This window comes from Colias croceus, chromosome 19, assembly GCF_905220415.1.
Source record: "Colias croceus chromosome 19, ilColCroc2.1".
In the NCBI taxonomy this organism is placed as follows: Eukaryota; Metazoa; Arthropoda; class Insecta; order Lepidoptera; family Pieridae; genus Colias; species Colias croceus.
Genome location: NC_059555.1, coordinates 7106936 through 7129473, shown reverse-complemented (window position 1 = coordinate 7129473; position 22538 = coordinate 7106936). Strand labels below are relative to the sequence as shown.

The 22538-nt window shown below is 31.2% G+C and overlaps 2 protein-coding genes across 2 annotated transcripts; both read right to left on the bottom strand.

Annotated features, from left to right (window-relative positions):
- Positions 1-1237: 1237 nt before the first annotated feature.
- Positions 1238-6891, bottom strand: LOC123700155 (fructose-bisphosphate aldolase-like). Its single transcript, XM_045647288.1, has 9 exons — positions 6887-6891; positions 6537-6653; positions 4987-5078; positions 4183-4357; positions 3691-3894; positions 3228-3343; positions 3020-3119; positions 2399-2601; positions 1238-1372 (listed from the first exon to the last, which is right to left on the bottom strand). Exons 2-9 carry the CDS (start codon positions 6646-6648, stop codon positions 1322-1324), a joined length of 1053 nt encoding a protein of 350 aa, XP_045503244.1. The 5' UTR covers positions 6649-6653; positions 6887-6891; the 3' UTR covers positions 1238-1321.
- Positions 6892-9000: 2109 nt separating this feature from the next.
- Positions 9001-18047, bottom strand: LOC123700502 (fructose-bisphosphate aldolase-like). The gene is made up of 9 exons (XM_045647735.1): positions 17964-18047; positions 17402-17514; positions 15702-15805; positions 13914-14088; positions 13145-13348; positions 12447-12562; positions 10949-11048; positions 10591-10790; positions 9001-9119 (listed from the first exon to the last, which is right to left on the bottom strand). Exons 2-9 carry the CDS (start codon positions 17511-17513, stop codon positions 9024-9026), a joined length of 1107 nt encoding a protein of 368 aa, XP_045503691.1. The 5' UTR covers position 17514; positions 17964-18047; the 3' UTR covers positions 9001-9023.
- Positions 18048-22538: the final 4491 nt, after the last annotated feature.

The following is a 22538-nucleotide window of genomic DNA, read 5'->3' as shown; positions in this document are numbered from 1 at the left end:
AGTTTGGCGGTATAATGCTATCATAAATTATTGTTTTTGCATTTTACAAGAAAAGAGTAAAAAATATAGAAGGTGACATATTATATTACTTCGTTATAATAAAAAGTAAACTTCCGTAAGAGATTTAAAATGCGTGTTTCACTTATTTATTTTAATCGGTGACGAGGAGCTAAAGCTATTCCCACTTGAACTTTAACTTACCAACACTTACTTAGATAATAATTATAGGTCAATTCTTGGTCAATGTATATAAAATAACAATACGGACTTCTCAAATCTCATTGCCAACTAAAAGAAAGTAAAACAAGAGCTTGCTTTCAATTGGCATATGCAGTAAAAAGAGTAAAATCCAAGCAAGTGGGCATTCGAAAACAATTATACCTACAGCGACTCGTAGACACAAAAAACCATCCGGAATAGGGAAAAGTAAAATGTCGGACAGTAATATTACGTATAGTGCACAAGCTAGTATTTAGATTAATGGCGTGCCATGCCGGACCGTAAAAAATCGGAATGCCGGACCGTAAAATTCCTTGTAGTGGACAAGGACATGAGACACCGAATTAAAAAAATTCAGTTAGTAATAAATATTTGAGAACCATCAAATCAAAAAATTTTATCCTTGTTATCTCTGTTAGCTACCACAATCGAGAGTTTCGTACACGAAATTATTCGGTGTCTCATCAAAATAAAGCTACAAACGGAAAATCAGCTTGATAGTCTGTAGTCAGTACTCAGTAGTCACTTGCAAAAATGGGCGATGTATCCTGAACTAATAATATGTGAATATGTCTACTAAATTCGTCACAGATGCACCTTCTTTTTATACTATGTAGTAATCATGGTAGTAATGATGAGAATTAAAGAAAATATATAATTGAGAAGTCAAGTACTTTTTTGTACAATTATACGAGGCAGTTTTACTTCTCTTATAAATATACATAATATAACATAATATTATTATATTTATGAGATTTGTGATTATTTATCTCTGTAGACGACATACGTAGCAATTTACCAGTAGGTATTATGGTAAAGTTCTGATCGATAGTTTGGCATTAGAAAATATATTAGTAGGGAAAAAAATAATGAAAAGAAGTGTACGGGGTTGTAATGAAACTAAGTACCTACTTACTAAACATTATTAAAAATAATTTATTAAGTTTCTTGTAAAAACATTCGCATTATTTAAGAAAAGTATTACCTACGTACCTATGTAAGAAGTAGGTAGGTACCTAATACGTTAAATTAATTCACATTATTCATATTGTTGATTATGTTCGTATTGTAGAACGATTAGTAATAAATAATTAAATAACAACTAAACAATAGAGCCAGGTACATATTTTCCAAGAGAAGCGAGACCATTTGCCTAGTTTTCATTTCATTTTAATTCATCAGAAGTCAATAGTAGCGACACCAGCCAGCGTAGGAACGGAACATGAAAAAAGAAAAGACAAGAATTAGTACCTATCATAAACTTAAACAAACATATTTTATTTATTCAATTAGATTAGGTAGGTACTTATAATCTAAGCATTTTTAAATCGTCATAACATTTTTTAACATTTACCACCGATTCCACATAATGTGTATTAATTATTTATTTTGAATAAATATTTTTTACTTACTTACTACTTACTTTATTGTAAAATGTAAATAACTAAAATATTGACACATTTTTGCAACCGCAGAAGATATAAAAATTCTGAAAACTTTAAAGTCATTTCTAGGAACGAGTTACTGGGGAAATCCATAGGTATTTATTATGATTCACGAATTAATACTTGTGACTCTTGAGAAGCGCTACAAACCTAGTACATGTAGGTACATGTATGAGGCATCAGGTGGATTTTACCCTTTAAACACTAGCTTATGTCCGCAGCTTCGCTTGTAACCAAACGAATTTTCCATGCACATTTCGGTAATTTTATTATGTTTCAAATAAAACTCAAGCAAATTCGTTTTTATTGTGAAAATGTTGATAAACCAACTTAGAGCTCTTTTCATAGTTTCGTGATAAGTTTTGTTTAGAGTATCTGACAGTTATAGGGTAGTTATTTTTATGTAAATTAAAAATTGATGACAAAATTTAGATAATTTATGAAATTGTGTAATAAGTTACTATATATTAAGCTAGCTTTCCACCCGCGGCATCGCCCGCGCAGTTAGAGAAAAACCCGCATAGTTCCCGTTCCCGTGGGATTTCCGGAATAAAACCTATCCTATGTCCTTTCTCGGGTATCAAAATATCTCTACACCAAATTTCATGCAAATTGGTTCAGTAGTTAAGGCGTGATTGAGTAACAGACAGACAGACAGAGTTACTTTCGCATTTATAATATTAATATGGATTCCTTTCAATGTTAAATACCTCAAACACCTAATATTTAATTACCTTAGCTCTTTTCAACAGTTGTTCTTGCGCAGAAGGCACATTTCCGTCACTGCATTTCCAAATACGCAATGCTGAGGCCTGTAACGCACGTCCGTAGCTAAAAGTGAGGGTCCAGGGCTTCTTCAGGTCCACCGTGTTGATGGCATTCAGGTGTACTGACGCTTGCTCCTCATTTTGACCAGCACCCGACAGGAATAGGACCCCTGGAAAGTGGAAGGTGTAAAGTGTACATAGTGTAGTGAAGTGTATAATACGATATGTAATAAAAATATAGAAGTAATGCGAGCAAAGAAAAAATATATATTCGTACAACTTAAATATAATAGTAGAGCTGATGTACCTACTTATGGTAGACCAAAGTAAATTTTTAGATTTATTAAAAAAAATATGTTAATAACTTAATAGTAATAATTTAATAAAATATATTATGTAGATAACACGTATTCATAAAATACAGTAAAACATAAATATTTTAACACGCTCTTTATAAGTCAAATTTAATCAGAACCTATAATCTATTCAAGAATGTATATTTTGAAAATTACGAGCACTTATTTCTTTAATACTGTTCATCTTGACTCATTTTGCCTTTGCAATAGAATCATTATAATATTGATTTACCAGGCACAGCTGGAGGTACAGTCCTCAATAATGCGGTGACGGTTGCCTTGGCAACATCCTGTGGGGTGTACTGTATCTTGCAATCGCGACCCGCCATCACCTACAGTGTATTATATTTTATTAATAAATGAATAAAGGATACTACAAGATTACAAGATTATTTGCAATTATGTATTAAGATGTATATGTATACTAGAATTTAGAATACCATGTTCGGTTTCAGCAGTGTTCCTTCGAGGTACACGTGGTGGTCGCTGAGAGCTTTGTACAAGTGAGCCAGAACTTGTTCCGTCACCTTCTGCGTTCGGTCCAGGTCATGTTCCCCTGGTAGCAAAATTTTAAAATATTATAGAAGTCAGTATAAAGTATTTTTTTGTATTTATAACTTTGTAAGAACATGATTAAATTATGTTTTGTAAGTCATGCTAGGGTTTAAAATATGTACAAATCATAATTTGTTCAAAGTTAGAGAACACAGAAAAAGTAACATTGGTCCATAAACACTAAAATAATATTCTTATGTTAATTTTATCGATAAACATTCGTCCTTTGCACAGGTCCTTTGCTTCTTACACACGAGTAGGTACCTACACACTCATCGGAAAGTTACATGAGTAATCCTCAAATTGACAATTAATTGTCAATTCATGTAATCTAAACCTGCTACTCACCGTCAGTCAAAACTTCAGGCTCTATAAATGGTACGATACGTTCGCCCTGGCAGATGGAAGCGAAACGCGCGAGGACATTCGCGTTTTCCATGATTGCCTGGTAGGAGGGAGTCGTTTCAGAGATTCTGTATACGCACCGCCATTTTGCAAAATGGCAGCCATCTTTTTTGTATTTCGCGCAACGCTTTGATAAGTCATCGAGACCTGAAAAAAATAAAAAAAAATATTTACGAGTTTAATAAAAAATTAATGAGTTTAATATAAACATAATGTTTTATTTTAATTTTTTAAATCTTTTATTTTATATCTAGGCGTAATTTAATCCACAAATAAAGCATATTTACTACGAAGTTGCTTAAATTTCACCATACAAAAACTTGATTTAAACCGTCCAAAATCAAAATGATTGTACCCGAAATTTACCTGATAAAAATTTCAAGGTAGATAATTTAATGCAACTCGTTTTTCATAATTTACTAAAGAATGACTTACCTTGTGCGGTATGTTCATCATCAGACCCAAATAAAGGTACAAGACCAGTATCCACCTTCACTCCCGGGATAATACCACGGTCTTCTAGAAGCTTCACGAAAGGCGTTCCATCATCTGCTTTCTGGTATAACGTTTCTGGATATAGGATCGCGCCAGAAATGTTTTCAGAAATCACCTGAAAACATTTTATTAAGTATGTTATGTATTTCAAAATAATGTTGAAATATTCGGGAAACACTAACTCGGGAGAAGTGTTCATATTTACGTGTTTTTACAAAATATTATTATGTAGATTCATAGCATTGATTTATTGCTATTTTTCTAGTGTTCGTGTATTTTTTCTATAGTAATATTTCCTCAACTCCTTTCCTAAATTCCTAATTTCCTAAAAGTAAGATTGGTGATCAATTTATATTTATTGTATATGTATGGAATAATTCAAATAAACATGAAGTAGCAGCATTGTTACGATAACTGTTGCAATAAGGAAAATTGTGGGAGCAGTTCACCGACCTTGGAAGCGGTCAAGTCACTTAGTTTAATGAAAGCTTATTAACTTATATTTTTTGTATTATATTTATATATATATTATACATATTGCTATGTTAATAAAATGAATCATGCTTTAATAAGTGTTTTTATTTTGTTTAACTACAATCTATAAGACTGATCATTTAACTTACATTTCTAACACTTTGACTACTGAAGCACGACTTAGTTACTTAGCTTTATATGCTTTCTTTCATGTACAAAAATAAATGGATTTACGTTAGATATTACATAATCAATACGAAAAATCCTTACAGGGTCAGCAGTGAAGAGCAATTGGCGCCATTTTCTACGGTTTTCTTCTGTGTTTTCTATTCCTACAGTTGCGAGACGTGTTCCCACGGTTTCTGTAAATATTATGTTATATTATTTGCTATTGGATAGAATATGATAATGAAATAGGCAAAGGATAAAGCTTAAATTAAATACCTAAATTATGAAACTTAAATGAATATATTCGTTATGTAAGGCAATTTGGCATGGCTTTAATATCGTTTTTTGTCATTTATTGATAATGATTTGTTATAGTTAACCATAAAATCATAAATGTATCAATATACGGCATTGTTAAATGATATAATAAATTAATATTCACAGGATTAATTATTATGTATATGGATAGAACGATGCGATGTAGGTATATTATTTTATTCTTGTGATATTCTGACTTTAATAACAATATTATATGAGAAATTTTTTTATTTTTTTATGTATTCTTTACCGAATCCTGATTTTTTACCACCTACTTCTCCTACTACCTAATCAAGGCAATACCTAATTATAAGAAATCTATCGTTAGTCACTAGTCATAACCAAATGTATATTTTCACCCGATATTTATTTGACGATTAAATATTTAAACCAGAAAGAAACTACTCTAGCAAGAGTCCTAATTTTATTTTACAGATTTCATAGCAACGTAATTCGACTTGTTTTATAATAGGTTCAGGTAATAGGTATTATGATAAGTACTTACTGAAAGATAAATAAAGATATAAAGACAAAGATGAAAATGATTACGAATTAAATTTAACCTTTTCTGAAACCCGGAAACCTCTAGTGGCAGGTTGTAAAGCCAGGCTTTTACGGGTCTTACGAAATGTTTTTTATGTTATTGTGACTCGTATGTTGTAAAATTTCTATCCTATATCTACAGTATACAATATAATAATCTAAGACTATTATCTAATAAATTTGTATCTCTATTACGATTTACGTCACGCGACAATGACCAGAAGATAAATAATCAACATGATAAATATTATATCTACATTATAATATTATGTGTATCTCTCTGTAAATATTCTTCACATTTTCATATTCTGTGGTGAAATTAGCTTTTTTATTAGGTATTTTCCATTAAATATGTACTTATATCTTTACTTATATATTATTTTCAAATTTCGTTTCTTCATATATACGTTTATGTTCCTAGATTAATAGTTTATAATATGTATTAGATAGGTATATTCTACTGCTCAACCGGGCTTTGCCTGGGTTGACCCTAGATAAAATATGTGATCATTGTAATCCTTTCAGTTGAATTAATTTATTGGATATCGAATGTTACTACAAATCGGATTCTTTACTTCAAATTGTTTTTTTTTTTTTGTTTTTTGGTAATATAATATGGAGTTTCTTGCCGGTTCTTCTCCAAAGATACTGCTTTCCGAGTCGGTGGTAATTGTTAAAAATATGTAATGACGATTTGAAAGTGCTTCTAATAGTGAGTTTGAAATAATTAATTACTACTTTATAGACTCCAATTAAAGTGTAATTTGTGAGTAGGATAAATAAAAAATTACTTGTAGATTCATCAGCAGCCAGAATTCCTTTGCCAGGTGCGATTATAGCTTTGATGATGGTTTTTAGTTCCTCCTGGATTTCGGGGGCTGGATAATCGAAATAAGTCGACATTTTGACTGAAAAATGTTTGTAAAATTGGTCAATTTAGGTATAATTTTTTTTTTGGTTTGGTTAAATAATCACATGATATTATATTACTTTAAATATTTGGATAAAGGTATTGAAGTTTTAATGCAACAATCAAGGAGCTCAGACATTTTTTTAAAATTTGTTTTTGATATTCAATACTTTTTTTTTTTGCAAATCCATTCAATTAGAAACATATCTTATTAAAATAATAATTACTTACTTACTGGCTAAGTCACTTGTTGTCTGTTTGTCGAGTGATTATCTACTACTATACTTTTAAATTGTTCATTATCTTACATTTCGTACAAACAAATATTTATCTTATCTGTACCGTATTTATTGACGAGGGTGGCAAAAAAGTATAGTAAATAAAATTATATTTCATCATAATGTATTCATCATGTGCTCAACATGATTTTTTTTTAACATTTTACTTATAATTTTGTTAAACGAATATATTATATTACATACTAGCTGCTCCGCGCGGTTTCACCCCCGTGGCTCCTTTCCTGTTGGTCATAGCGTGATGATATATAAGCCTTCCTCGATAAATGAGCTATCTAACACCGAAAGAATTTTTCAAATCGGACCAGTAGTTCCCGAGATTAGCGCGTTCAAACAAACTCTTCAGCTTTATGATATTAGTATAGAATACTATAGATATCACAGATAGATATCAATGCAACTATAAAATGCAAAAGTCTGTATGTGTATTTGTTTTAAAAAAACGCTTTTACGACTAAACTACACCGATTATGATGTAATTTGGATTGAAAATAGTAAACATAAAGAATGACCTAACAACCTCACAGCATGCATAATGCATTGATATTTAATATTGTATGTTTTGTCTGCAAAAAGTGATAATTTTAAGTACCGAAGTATTTTTGTCCTATTTATTAAAAATATAATATACTACCGGTCCGCCCCGGCTTCACCCGTGGTACATATTTCGCAATAAAAGGTAGCCTATGTTCTTTCTCAGGGTCTAAAGATTGTCTGTACCATATTTCATCAAAATCGGTTGAGAGGTTTAGCGGGAAAGCGTAACAGGCAGACAGACAGAGTTACTTTCGCATTTATAATATTAATAGGGATAAAATTCCCGTGTCACAATGTTAGTTACTGTACTCGTCCAAAACGAAATTTTCTGTGCATATTGGGTAGCTCTGGGAAACGGCCAACATCTATTTTTCATACCCCTAAGTGATATGAGTCAATATTTGCCGGGACAGCGAGTCATTACATAAAATTGATTTCAACTATGTTAAACTATCCATATAAAGCGATTTCGATTCCCACCTTATTAACATAATTAAACCACATTGTGTACTTTGTACTTTATTACTACGCACAATAGGTACGGGAATTTTTTTCATACCCAGTGTCAATGACATGTCCACGGTTCTGTATTCCTGGTAGCACGTGCGTATGACTAAAGGCATAAATTAGTAAACAGGGATTTTCCCAATGCATACAAAAATAGATTATTTATTCATTAATGGAATAAGTAAACTTAATTTGACCCTGTAGAACAAAACACTAATAAGAGGTACTAGTTATATTTCCCGCGGTTATATCCATGGAAACATTTTCAACGATTCAATTTTGATAATAGCATGTTTGTTGTTTTTAATTACGATTTTCCTTTGAAATTTCATTCAAATCAGTGATATTTAATGATCGTAACACTTAACAGACAGACAGATAAACATACGCATGATTATAATTTAATGCCATGTTTCCCGATCATGTGATGTTCATCGGCTAAAGACCCAAATTTAATCTATGGGTCAAAAGATCAACTCGCTACCAGCAGACATAATTAACTTAATGAAAATCTATAAACATAATTTAACTTAATCTTTTGGTTAACTATTAAATTTTTTAATAATTATTCTTCAGGATGGTTCTATGGGTTGTAAATCATGAAAAATATAAGTTTTCGTTATATTATTTTAAGCTGTGACCTGCATTTTCCCCCGCATTAAATGAAAAAATAAATGTATAAATGTTTGATGCTACATATCCTTCCTGTATAAACGGACTACCCAACACAAAAATATTTTTCATGAATTTGCATGTCCGTGTAAGAGGCAAAGTAATTTTTAATTATCTAATTCCTTGGTCAAGTTTATCTACACTAGTTTGTTTGTTTAAACGCGCTGATAGTTCCTGAGATTAGCACGGTCAAACAAACAAACAAACTACCTATACAGATTTATTGCATTGATTGGAAAGTTCGTTATACTTCCTAGTTTAGGTATATTATGTTCATTGAGGCTGAATTGATAGTTCAAAACGAAAAATTGTAATAAAAATAAAAGTCGAAAAATAATTAAATAAATTTATTTATTTCAATATTTATAATTGGACTTGAAGTTACTCTTATTTCCCGCTACGCTTTGAACTCCTCCCGATTCATATTTTCCCATTGACGCCAACCCGTTTGCCTGCAAAATAAATAGAAAAACATTAAAACTAGGTACTTATATTTATTTTATCTTTTCCTGTGGATGAATGGATGTCTGATAATCTTAAACAACTGCAATTTAGAACAGAGTTAGATTATAGCATGGTTTTACTGTTTACATGTAGTCTTTTTGTAGTTTGGTATAACCAAACTGTGAGCATTTTTGTCCCAATTTAGACTTGTAAAAAGAGTAAATTTTAAATTAAATAATCAACATTTGGTTTGATTTCTACATACAATTTCAATAATAAAAGCATACAATGTAGCATACAATACAAGCTACATCATGGCACAGAATTGGCAACAGAAAGAATCTTGATAATCTTGTTCAATGTAATACATAGAAATTAGAAATATCTACTTATAGATTGACTTCAATATTGTTCTAGCTTATGCAATATGGATATCTGAATAATCTACTCCGAGAATCAGTAATAACATAGTATTGATTGACTTCAGCTTATTATGCAAGTTTGATGGAAACTAATTTCCTAAGTGGGTCAAGTCCCGTGGGATATATTTCTTGTGTGTTTAATATTGCTATGTATGAGTGATAAATAACTTTTTGTATTATAACATATTATATAGACCGAAGAGATAATATTGTAAAGTATACCGTGCCTATTTCGGCGATCTGTTTCTTACTAACAACTACTTTTAGTTTAAATAAATGTTAAATAATATCATCGTATTATCTTAAATATGTTTCTTCGATAAAGAAAATACCGTAGATAAATCCTATTTTTATTGCGATTTGAATTAGCAATGTTCTGTTGTAAAATTTTAAAAAAATACGTCCTTGTTGTGTATTTCTTTAAAAATTGATACGAAATAACAATCATCAAAAGTCTTTATATTATAATATTATAGAAGACTTTTTGATGAATAATTGGCCCCTTTTTGAACTAGTGTGATTCATTATTTTTATACAAAGGGTTATTCCCGAAATTGTATGACAGACGATGAAATTCTTCGATATTCTCGTAAGTAAAGAAATATAAGTTATTCCCCTACATGATGAGACATCGACCAATCATATTATTTGTTCAGTTAGTAGTTGTTATAATACTAATAATTATATTGTGATGTTGTTGTCAGAAATAAGCCCTATGCTATGTATCCAAGATGACTAATACGCTATAAATATTGACATAATATGAATGAAGTGTCCTTTTTGACGACAAATTAAATTAATTATTTGTTTGTTTGTCATCTAAGGGTATTAGGTACATGGTATTACGTATATCAAACTTATATCTTTAAATTGAATCTCTATGCCCATTTAATAAAGATCAGAATTTCCATTTTATTGTTTTTAAAATAAAAATAGCATGAAAAATAATCAACTATACTCGTTTAATGAATGGTTTAAACGCCTTTCCGTTGCCCTTAGCAACAGAAATCTTGCAAATAGATTTTCTTATTAGATTATTTCCGTTGTTATTACTTACCTTGGTTCTCTTGATAAGTTCTTCTTGTGCTTTCTTAACGTTACTATCTTTACCAGCCCAAGTCTTCCACACGGATGCCTGTAGGGCTCTTCCATAGCTGAAAGTTAGTACCCAGGGCTTCTTCAAAGGCACCTGGTTGATAGCATTTAAATTCAGGGTTGCTTCTTCTTCAGACTGACCTCCAGATAGGAAGGTTATGCCTAAAATTATGTAAAATTTTAAATAGGTATACAATAGCTCTCCCCGTCATTATTTTCAAAGGTAGAGTCATGTGAAATATACTTAAGAATAAAGTAAGAATGTAGTTTGCATCGAAATTAATTCGTCAATTTGCTAAGCTCTTTATAAATATACAAACCTGGTACAGCTGCAGGGATTGTTCTCAAAAAGGCTGTCACGGTTGCCAACGCTATTTCCTGAGGGCTGCTCCTTATCTTGCAATTTTGTCCTGGAGTTACCTTAAGCAATTTTTATAGTAGTAATTTTAGTTGTCAGGATGTTGTTATAAAAGAACCGTTCAGTCCTTAATCCATACTTTAATACTAGCTTTCCGCCCGCGGCTTCGCTCGCGTTTTCACAGAAAACCCGCATAGTTTCCGTTCCCGAGGGATTTCCGGGATAAAACCTATCCTATCTCTCAAGTTCGATCGAACTGCACATGGTATGCGAATTTTATTATAATCGGTTAAGTGGTTTAGGAGTCCATTGAGGACAAACATTGTGACACGAGATTTATATATATTAGAGAAGATTATAAATGCGAAAGTAACTCTGTCTGTCTGTCTGTTACTCAATCACGCCTAAACTACTGAACCAATTTGCATGAAATTTGGTATGGAGATATTTTGATACCCGAGAAAGGACATAGGCTACTTTTTATTGTGAAATATGTACCACGGGCGAAGCCGGGGTGGACCGCTAATGGAAAATATTTTGAATTATGATAATAGATTTAACTTTGTATTAAAACTAAATCTATTAGTGATTGAATCAAATCAATTTCAATATCAAAATAGTTATTATCTGTGAAACTAATGGGTTCTGAATTCATAAAGGACCGACTATACATAACTTTATTAATAGTTTACTCTAAACTATGAGAACTATACGATACATAAACATTATGTATCGTATAGTTTTTTATAATTATACTAGCGGTCCGCCCCGGCTTCGCCCGTGGTACATGTTTACGTTTTCTCGCCATGAGAACCACCCTCATACTTCAAGGAATATTAAAAAAAAATTAACGAAATCGGTTCAGCCGTTCTCGAGTTATGCGCTTACCAACACATTTTGCGATTCATTTTTATATTATAGATTACCTATACTTTATGTCATAAAGAATAGGTAATATAATTGCTTATTAGCAAGCAGCGCCTTGTGCTTAAAATGATTTTAACAAAAGAGCAATTTCGTGTTCTCGGAGCCTGAACGAGAGGAACTTAATTAGATCCCACTCTTATTATGCAAATATGTAGTTTTAATTAATATGGAGAACGTGTTGCTCGAATATTCCTTCGTATAGCTAAATAGTCGTGGTTGTAGTTATGTAAACTGCGTATAACTAGGAGCCGGGGTGGGCTTCACTTGATTTGCACAATAAATAGGTAAAAAGTATATTGCCAGAAGTGCATATTCTTAAAACATAATTAATTACCTACACATAACATAATCGCATGTGGATTAATCAAAGATATATAAAACTAGTAAACAAAATATTGAAAAGAATGCATCTCGTGTCTACATTTCTGACTTAATAGTGTTACCTTCGTTTTCAGACCACAATTGGTGAAAAACTAAACATGACAAATATGTACCGATTTTTTCAAGTCTCGTTTTTTGTTAAATGTTTTTACCATATTGGGCTTCAGCAGCGATCCCTCGAGGAAAACGTGATGGTCACTTAGCGCTTTGTATACCGCTGCTAGTACAATTTCAGTCACTTTTTGGGCTCTTACAATGTCATGATCGCCTGGTAATAAAATAACGTAATATTAGGAACGTTTTACAATCGTTTTCACAACTTCTGTGTATGTTCTAGGTAGCCTATCTGTCAGTTATGTCTGGATTCTCAATTCTCATTGTATTATTAAAATTTTATAAGAAACCAATTTATTTTAATTGCAAATGAAACTTTTTATTTTAAATGGAAGTTAACAGCGTAGCATTCTATAGCAGTACTTTCCGTAAAGAACGAATAATAATACACAAAGCCCGAGGAAAATTAATTTGCGGGCTTTCTTTTAATTACGTTCCAAAAGAAAAATATATAAAATGCACTTTTATTCGTTTTTTTCCAAGTTACCGTTCTAGGCGGCCACTTAATATCCGACCGCTTTGGTAAACTTATTTGGCCATTTCTTGTTTCATATAGGTAGAGCACCATTAAATTGGTGCAATTTAATTTCAGTTATATCCCACAAAAATGTATGTAGGTATTTACATTGAGAATTTCTTGTCCCCAAATAGTATTTTTCATATTTACGTAATCTCAATCATGTTTCATTTTATTTACGTAAATGTAAAATATTATCAATGCTGGAATTATACTTACCATCCAACAGTACATCCGGTTCAACTATAGGCACCAGCCCTTCACTCTGACATATCGAAGCATATCTAGCTAGCACACGTGCTGTATCTTCAATAGCAAGGACCGATGGGGTCCTCTCACTAATGCGTAGAGGACACCGCCATTTCGCAAACCTGCACCCTTGCTTTTTGTACTCGGCGCACCGCTTTGCTAGGTCGTCGAGACCTGTGGAACATTGATGTGGTGTAAAGCTTTATGCATTTTATGTTACCCTGGTATCGATAAAAAAAGAGCGTGTGTGCCGAGCACACGTGTCAGAAGTGAAACTTCTTTGGCAAGATTGAAAGAACCATAATCGTGACGTGACGGTATTGCTATGATGCGACCTTGTAATTTTACTCTCAACGCGCCTAAAGAAGTTTCAGGTTAAATTACCTGAAACTTATTCAAAAAGTTGCGCTTTAAGTGTATATAGTTTGAAAATTTATTAAATAGTGTGTTTCGTATGGAAATAAATATTCAGACCTCATGTACCTTTCAGGAACTTTTTTGTTTGTCATCTTATACTTAAATTGTATCCCGTATAAAAAATCTAATTGTGTCGACTTAAAGCAGTTTTTAAAATAATTCAACATGAGATAACATTGGATAAATTAACCCTGCTTTTATTCCAGAGACGCACTCTTTACACATTTTCAAGAGAAAGAAACATAGGAGAATAATTAATTGAGTAGAATATTCTATTTCTAGTTAGTAGTAGTTGTTTTTATTTGTGGTTTTGGAAATTTACCTTGCGTAGTTACTTCGTCTTCAGTATAAGGCAGAGGTACTACATCCTTATCCACCTTGATCCCTGGTATAATATTTTTCTTTTGCAATATGCTAATGAAACTGCTTCCATCATCTGCTTTTTGATATATAGTTTCATCAAAAAGAATAACTGCAGATACGTTCTCGGATAAAATCTGAAATAAATAATTGAGATATTTATTTCATTTCAAACACAAAAGCAATTAAATTTTGTACCTTTGTCCGTAAACAAATGTTACACGTCGATTGATATACAGTAAAAGTTCTTTATTCGCGGGTAATAGGTTCCGTAAATATGCCGCGAATAGAGAAACCGTGAATAAGGAATGGTAATTTGTATGGGGTTATAGGGGATACGTTCCTAGGCGACGAAATAAATAAGCAAATACATAAAGAAATCAGTTTAATTGAAGTTTTTTATACATATTTATTAATTACCATTTAATTACACAATAGCTTGGCACTTTTTACTTGTTTTTTTTAGTCGACATTATAGATTCGTAGTTGTAGTTCAGACGTTTACTAAGCATAACGAATGATTTTTATTTAGGTAAATACATTTTATAAGTAACTAGCGGTCCGCCCCGGCTTCGCCCGTGGTACATATTTACGTTTTCTCTACATAAGAACCATCCTCGTACTTCAAGGAATATAATAAAAAAAGAATTATCGAAATCGGTTCAGCCGTTCTCGAGTTATGGAATTACAACGAAAAGTGGCATTGATTTTTATATATTAGATGTACCTACCCATGCAGCGATTCGATCCGCGAATAAAGAATTTAATGCCGTGAATATAGGAATTAGGTCGCATTTTTTCCATCCGCGAATAGTGAAACCGCGAATGAAGGAAGCGCGAATAAGGAGCTTTTACTGTATTTGTAATTCTCAATACGTAAGTAATTAATTTACGAATAATTGAGGAATGACCAGTTTAATTGTTATTATTTAATATTGCAGCAGAACTATGTTTAAATGAGTTGTTTAAGACATACAGATTTCAAATAAAATACAGACAGTTATATATTATCCAATTCTTTAAACCATTGGACTCAAAAGGTTATTAAAGCCAAACAATTCTAACTGTCGAGTCTATATTGTAACAATTTATAATTACAGTAGAGATATGTAATATTAATTATTTATATAAAAAATCCATCAGAGTGCTATATCAAGGTACTGATTGATAAATAATTGCACCTAAGAGGTGATAAAAAAGCTATTACCTCCCATCCAAAGTGTGGGGATAAAACTTTAATCACTCGACGCCCATTCGTACATCTTGGGAGATTTACACGATTTACCGAGATAGGTAAAAGATTATATTTACAGCCTAGATAAAGGTAACATATTGTGTTACTTGAAACAAATGTGACAAATAAGAAATGGCACCCAGAGGGATTCGTGAACGCGTTAGGTATCACATATTTTACCATCATAACTTTGAGTTTTCACGCAATAAGATATGAAATTTTGCCAGGCCGTTCATTTGTACACGTCGCACAGGTCGTTAAAGAACAAGTACCTATGGTTTTACAGATTAGATTGAAAGAAGTCTCAGGTGTCAAATCAATCAATCAACCAATCATAATCATTTATTCACCAGAAAAAACAAAATTAAGTACATAGTATCATTATCAGAAATACATGAAATGCAGTTGTGTATTAAAAATATATACTTCGACGATCACCTAGCCGAGACAAATGAATGATGTTATATTTTGGTATTTGAAATTATAAAAAGTGTGCTAGTTTTTCCTGGGGATTACACAATATTTACTTACATCTGCAGTGAAGAGTAATTGTCTGTACTTCCTTCTGTTATTTTCGGTGTTCTCCAAACCGACTGCGGCAAAAAGTTTGCCAATTCCCTCTGAAAATAAAAGATCTTATTTACGTAGGCTTTTGTTAGCGAAAATAGAACTTCGCGTCTATGCAAGATTGCAAGTTCTGAAGAATGACTGGTGTTTTCGTAGATTTCTATTCTTAAATTTTTATTACGTTGTTTTTTCTTTTCTGAATGAAGTTATGAATATTATGCTCTGTTTCTTCAAGTTCAATTTAAAATTAATAAAAAAACATCAAAGAATTTCGAAATTACTTATGATTTTTGCTGCTTCTTTGTTTTATAAATTGGTTATAAATTGTAACGGTAACCCAAGACTTCTCAAGATATTTTTAAAATTATTTAAACAAACATAACTAGCTTGATAAGTCATAAGTTACATATTAAGATACATTGGTTTAGTTAAATTTAGTATTCCCTTTTAATATTCCTACCGGGGCAAGTCACTTTACACACCATAAAGTCCTCTATAATAATATCCATCTGATAATACAGTAAGTAAATAAGTAAATGGATACATAAAGCTGCCCATAAATTAATATACAGTGCATTTACGTTCAGCTAGAGATCGTAAACAGTCAGGTGTTGTAATTACATGACTCATTAACGTTGAAATTAACGGGTTCTGCTGTGGAACATATTTACAAAATTATATGAGTAAAATATATATATTAATTTTGAAAAAAGAGTAATTAACTTTTTGTTAGTTTTGTGAGTACCATCACACAAATAATATGGGTGTAGTATAAATGATAGAGTCAGGTATTAATTTATATAACGTAATAGGCCCCTATCTATTAAATGTTTAGAAATATATAGTACTGCAAGCAATCAGTAAGCTAATACTTAGATACTATAGTTAGTAAATTACTTAACTCTATTCAGAAAAGTATCGATACTATGTGACATACTGAAACGTTTTTCTCATTGAAAAGATTGTAATATGTTTCCTGATTAAATAGGGATCCAACTTCATTCACAATAAGTGACTAAATAAGGAATTCTATTAGCTGTTACGCACATCGGTTATATTGTGACGTCACTAGGATAATTAAGAATATTTCCCTTTATATCCATTCATAAAATGACCTATAATATAACCCTTTGTTATGTAAGACTGTAGTTTCTCGGAACCTGCGTACGTAAATATGAGATTGATCCCTTCTACTGAAATAAAATCGCGTAAACAATATGATTATAAAAAATAATAAATAAAATAAAATAAATCTTTATTTCACCTTTAAAATATACAATAGATAAAGGTTAAAACAAAAAGAAAATTTATACAAAGGCATTATGTTTATATTTTTAGTCTTAGATGATAAAATAAGTATATAACGGTTAAAATATGTATTTGTCTATAATCATCATTTAATTTGTTTCCATATTTTTAGCGTAGTTAGATCCATTTTTGAGTGATATTTTATTTGATGAAAATTTCTTCTTTCTTTATTATAAATAGCTCATTCTTAATCTACATAGGTACCTACATAATATCATTCTAAATTAGGTAATCCCTTTTATTTTTAAAACTTGAAACAATGTGACAAATAACAACCTGATAATATAATATAAATATATTATTATTTGCATAGGTAATCGTTATAGAAATATTTGATTTACCATTGGTTTCATCTACAGCCAAAATTCCTTTTCCAGGAGCAACAATGGCTTCCGCAGTCCTCTTCAACTCCTTTTGCAACTCCTCAGAGGGATATGAAAAGTAGGTCGTCATTCTGTTGACAAATAATGCAAACCTTAAATTATCATAATTGCCATATTAAAGTACCTAGTATGTTCTTTATTTATGGAACTATAAAAATAGTTTTAATCCTATACGTTTTAATAAAAGTTTGCACTGTACAAGTAAAGTTTTTATATTTTTTATTTTTGCCATTATATACTAGTTTTCCACCTGCGGCTTCACCCGCATGTCTTTAACTTAACCAGCTATATATCTGAAAACCTTTCTTTTGACACACTATGTAAAAGAAACACATCAAAATCAGCTGCGCAGTTTTAAAGATCTTAGCATAGCCCGTACATAAGGTCTACATGATTTAGACAGCGGGAAGTGACTTTATTTTATACTTAAGTAATGTTGTTGTATTTAAATACATTTTATGTTATAACTCAGTTACTATCTCAAAATTTAGTTTCCTTAATATTAAGTTAAATTACTCACGTTAAATAACAGAATTTACTTCCAATTTTAATCTCGTTTACAAGCCAACTAAATTATATAAGAACGAGTGTATTACACATGATAATGTCAACTGATAAACTATCTTTAACTCATTAAGTTATAAATTATTATAACTGTATCATGAAACTGATTGGTGGTACTTCTTGTTGTTTATTTGGTCTATGTTTTCGGTTTTATAAATGTTTTTGTATGAATTGGATTGAGATTTATTATAAACAATCTGTTTGTAATATTGTAAAACGTATTTGGTTTTACTCAGTAGACAATCGTTTGTCAAAATACAAAAATATTGGCTATATTGTAAAATAGAATCTAAAAACATCGTTCATTCAACCGTACTTTCTATGATAAGGAACTTATGATTCAATTGAACACTAACCAAACCTCAAACGTATTCGTAAAACAAATGAATCATAATATTATTATCTTAATCACTACTGAATTTATTTCAACATATCTTTCTTCTTATTATGAATAGAGGACACAAATAAAACATAAGCGCTTAGCGCATATTTCTAGCGTGAAAAATTGTATAAGTATAGAGTTGGAATCTGTATTTTGATACCTATAATTAGTATTGACAAAAAGAACTTTAGACAAAAAATCTGAATTGGATTGGTCACTGCGATAAATAGTTTTATGCACAGGCACAGTCTGATAATTATCAAACTTCAAGACCTGATTAATTATCAAACTCATAACTAATATTTAAAATTGGGATACCCGATTTCTGTTAGGAAAGAGAAGAACTAAAAGCTTAAAAGTTTAAGTTAAGCAATTGAAAATTGAACCGAATGTATTTATAAATGAGGATTATTTTTCAATAAACTAATTATCCTGTGCAGTTGTAACAGCTAGAATTTATCCTGATATTCAATTCTTGGAACCAGGAAGCATGCTGTATATCTGTAATCGTGTTACGTCGGTCATGACAATAGTTACGTATTTATTAAGGAAATTAATATGTTTTTATATGTATAATGGTATACCATTCTACGTAATAGTATTTCAGACGCAAAGTCTAGTAAATTAATTATATACGTACGCCCGAAGATAATCCATACTAATATTATAAATGCGAAAGTAACTCTGTCTGTCTGTCTGTCTGTTACTCAATCACGCCTAAACTACTGAACCAATTTGCATGAAATTTGGTATGGAGATATTTTGATACCCGAGAAAGGACATAGGCTACCTTTTATTGCGAAATATGTACCACGGGCGAAGCCGGGGCGGACCACTAGTGTAAAAATAAATAGTATATGGAAGATGAAAATCCATGGAGGACTGTCGCGTAAGAACCACAGGACAGTTCTTGGGTATATTATGTAGTTATATATAAGTTACATATTATGTAAAATTAAATTGTAATATTGAATTATTGACATGATTTTAAAAGAGCAACTATGGAGTTTCTTGCCGGTTCTTCTCCATAGATATTGCTTTCCGAATCGGTGGTAAATGTTAAAAATATGTAATGACGATTCGAAAGTGCTTCTAAAAGAATTCTAATGGAATAAATAAATGTTTGAGTTTGAGTTTGAGTAAAAATCCTATGGGAATAACATGTTTCACCGCGGTAAAAAATATCCTATAATTATCATTCTCTAGCTTCCTTAATAAATGATTAATTAAAAAACATCTCATAAAAATGCTCGTTGCTCGTGTTCATGAATTAAATAATTTTGTACTAAACAACAAACAAGTCGGTACTAAAAAAGAAACAAGTAAATAAGAATAACATTCAACAATAAATTAACGAACAGATTTTATGTCATATCACTGCATAGTATAAAACAAAGTCACTTTCTCTGTGTCCTTGTCCCTTCGTATGCTAAATGACGCAACGGATTTCTTTTTAATAGATAGTGTGATTCAAGAGTAGAGAAGATTCAAGAGAGAGAGTTTTAGTATACATTTTTTAGGTTTTAGAAAAAGCGGGCGTAGCCGCGGGCGGTAAGCTAAGCTAAGCTAAGCGGTCATAAATAAATCGCAAGCGCAGTCATAATTTCAAATTATAAAAACTACATCAAAACCCAATCTATTTTAATATCAAAAACCGTGACGTATTTGATTGGCCCACATCTAAAAAACCTGCAAACTACCATACGTATTTGCAACCGGTTTATGTTTTTATTACCATAAATATATTACAAATTATATTAGGTACCTGTTTGGCACGCGCGGGGCTTACCATTCTATATTATATCGTATAGAAATTCTTCGCGACGTAATTCCCCAACTTTATTCATGCATGTGGGAAAGGGCATATGATTAAACATTTTATGATGACAAATTATCAGTTTTTGTAAGGAATAGGAGAAATTATTAAACTCGGTTGTGAACCTGCCGGGTAGACTTTTTTGTAAATTTTTAGCAATTATTATTAACCTTATCTAATCGGGGATAAATCCAACAATTGAAAATTACTAATTTAGTCTTAGTATACTCGCTTTAATTTAGAACAAAGACCTTAAAGTTAATTTTTTTTTCATACTTTCATTTTTTGACGAACATTATCTGTGATTTTAACTGACAAATAAGCTAAACAGAAAATATCCAAGAGCTGTGAAACTGCCTTAATAAACTTAAATTATGTTAACTAAGTATAAGTTTATCCATTGCTTTTTAACATTGAATAAAGGAAAGTATTTTGAGGATAATTTTCATTAAATTCCTAACTTTAATCATATCCTAACCTATGTGGTCTTTTATTAATAGAGACAAAGAATAGCTAAAAATAATGAGGCATTTACAATTAACCAATATACCTGAATATTAAATGTATCTATTGATTTATAAATAATAATTTTACAGCCCTATATGAACTGGATATCCTATATTAATGTGCATCTTGACACTTTGAAATGTGGTAGATAAGTTAACTATCAATTAAATTTTGACAACTATGTTGAAGAAATTATTGCTCTCTCAAATAACCGAACAATGAAAATCGACACTATATAAAGTAAAAGTTGCGTGTATATGTCTATATTTATATTATTTGCAATGTATTGATACAGTAATTGTAATTATAATCATTTATTTTGCGCTATCCCACGACCTTCATACATGCAGTCCTTTCCTACCAGGATGCCTGGTAGAGATTGCTGTTCAGCAATAAGGCCGCCTTATATACAAATGATGCCTTTTTGTGATATTGTTCTTTTTTTGCTTTGTCCATTCATGTTTGTACAATGAAGTGTAATAAATAAATAAATAAAAGTTAAATATTTGTAATGCTCATAGAGAGAAAAGCTTATAAAATGATACCTATACAATTTTTAAAATTAGCACCTCGCCTTTATCCCACGTCATCACTTGAATCATCCCATTCATAGATCCCCGAAGACACAAGGTTTACGTAATGGGAAAAAGATGCACAAAATATCAAGCCATTCTTATGTATAAATACTCGTTCATCCTTACAACATATCATTCAACAACACAAACTGAAACAGTCGTGTCGTATTCAACCAAAATGTTTGCATTCCAAGTGTTTTTCCTTGTTACATGCCTCGCTGTTTTGGGTGTACAGTGCAGAGTTATAAAACTGGAAGAGATCCCAATTAAAGAAGAAATGACGTTGAAGATTTCTATTAAGAAAGACAACGAAGGAAACCCCGTGGCTTCGATCAAGTTGATCGAAAAGCCTCAAGCTTCCATGGATTTGATTGATAAATTTGTGAAATCGACGTTCAGATCGATACCAAGTTTAAATGACAGATCGTTTATTTCGGGAACGGGCTGTCCTTTGGGGAAAGTGAGGAAGGGCTTTGCTTGCATTTAAGCTTACACAGTGAACGGTAAAAGAATTGACATCGTCTTGCTGAAGATTGTAATGGAAGATACGTGTTCATGAAAATATATGAATATACTAGTGGTTCGCCCCGGCTTCGCCCGTGGTACCTACATGTTTAAACTATCCTATCTCTCAAGTTGGATCGAACTGCACATCGTGTGCGAATTTTATTATAATCGGTTAAGTGGTTTAGGAGTCCATTGAGGACAAACATTGTGACACGAGATTTATATATATTAAAGATTTGCGATAATAGTAGATTTATATCGATGGAAGCTCTCTTCGTTGATGTTAGCTTGGTACCTTGGTGACTTGTAGGTCACGGACGAAGTGTTTTCAAGGCTGTAATTATTAATAATTTTGTTATTTCTATGAAATGTTTCATTTATTTATTTGTATGAATGTAATTTAAATATACCTAATTATGCCAATGAACCAAAAATGTGATATTAAACTTTAAGGAATTGTTCTTGTTGATTGGTTGTAATTTGTAATAAATGTTTTCTGAAATGAAATGTACTTTGTATTATTCTTTCATCCTTTTTTGACATATTTTAATAATTATTCATTCATATATACATAATTATTTTATTGGTCGTGTCATTAACCAGAAATTTGATATATAGAGATCAATATTATGTAATTAAGAACCAAGATTGCAATAATTTTATAAAACTGCTCTTGTACTTATAAGGATAATCAGTATAGATAAGGATAATATTTTAATAAAAAAACTTGATATTTGAGAGGTA

Excerpts from the sequence above, each read along its gene's own strand:
- LOC123700502 (XM_045647735.1), bottom strand. The coding sequence starts at position 17,513 with ATGACGACCTACTTTTCATATCCCTCTGAGGAGTTGCAAAAGGAGTTG. Across the intron at positions 15,806-17,401 it reads GGCTGTAGATGAAACCAATG|AGGGAATTGGCAAACTTTTT; the intron begins GTAAATCAAATA and ends TTTTATTTTCAG. Across the intron at positions 10,791-10,948 it reads AATCCCTGCAGCTGTACCAG|GCATAACCTTCCTATCTGGA; the intron begins GTTTGTATATTT and ends ACATAATTTTAG.
- LOC123700155 (XM_045647288.1), bottom strand. The coding sequence starts at position 6,648 with ATGTCGACTTATTTCGATTATCCAGCCCCCGAAATCCAGGAGGAACTA. Across the intron at positions 3,344-3,690 it reads GCCTGAAGTTTTGACTGACG|GGGAACATGACCTGGACCGA; the intron begins GTGAGTAGCAGG and ends TTTTGCTACCAG. Across the intron at positions 3,120-3,227 it reads CACTGCTGAAACCGAACATG|GTGATGGCGGGTCGCGATTG; the intron begins GTATTCTAAATT and ends AATACACTGTAG.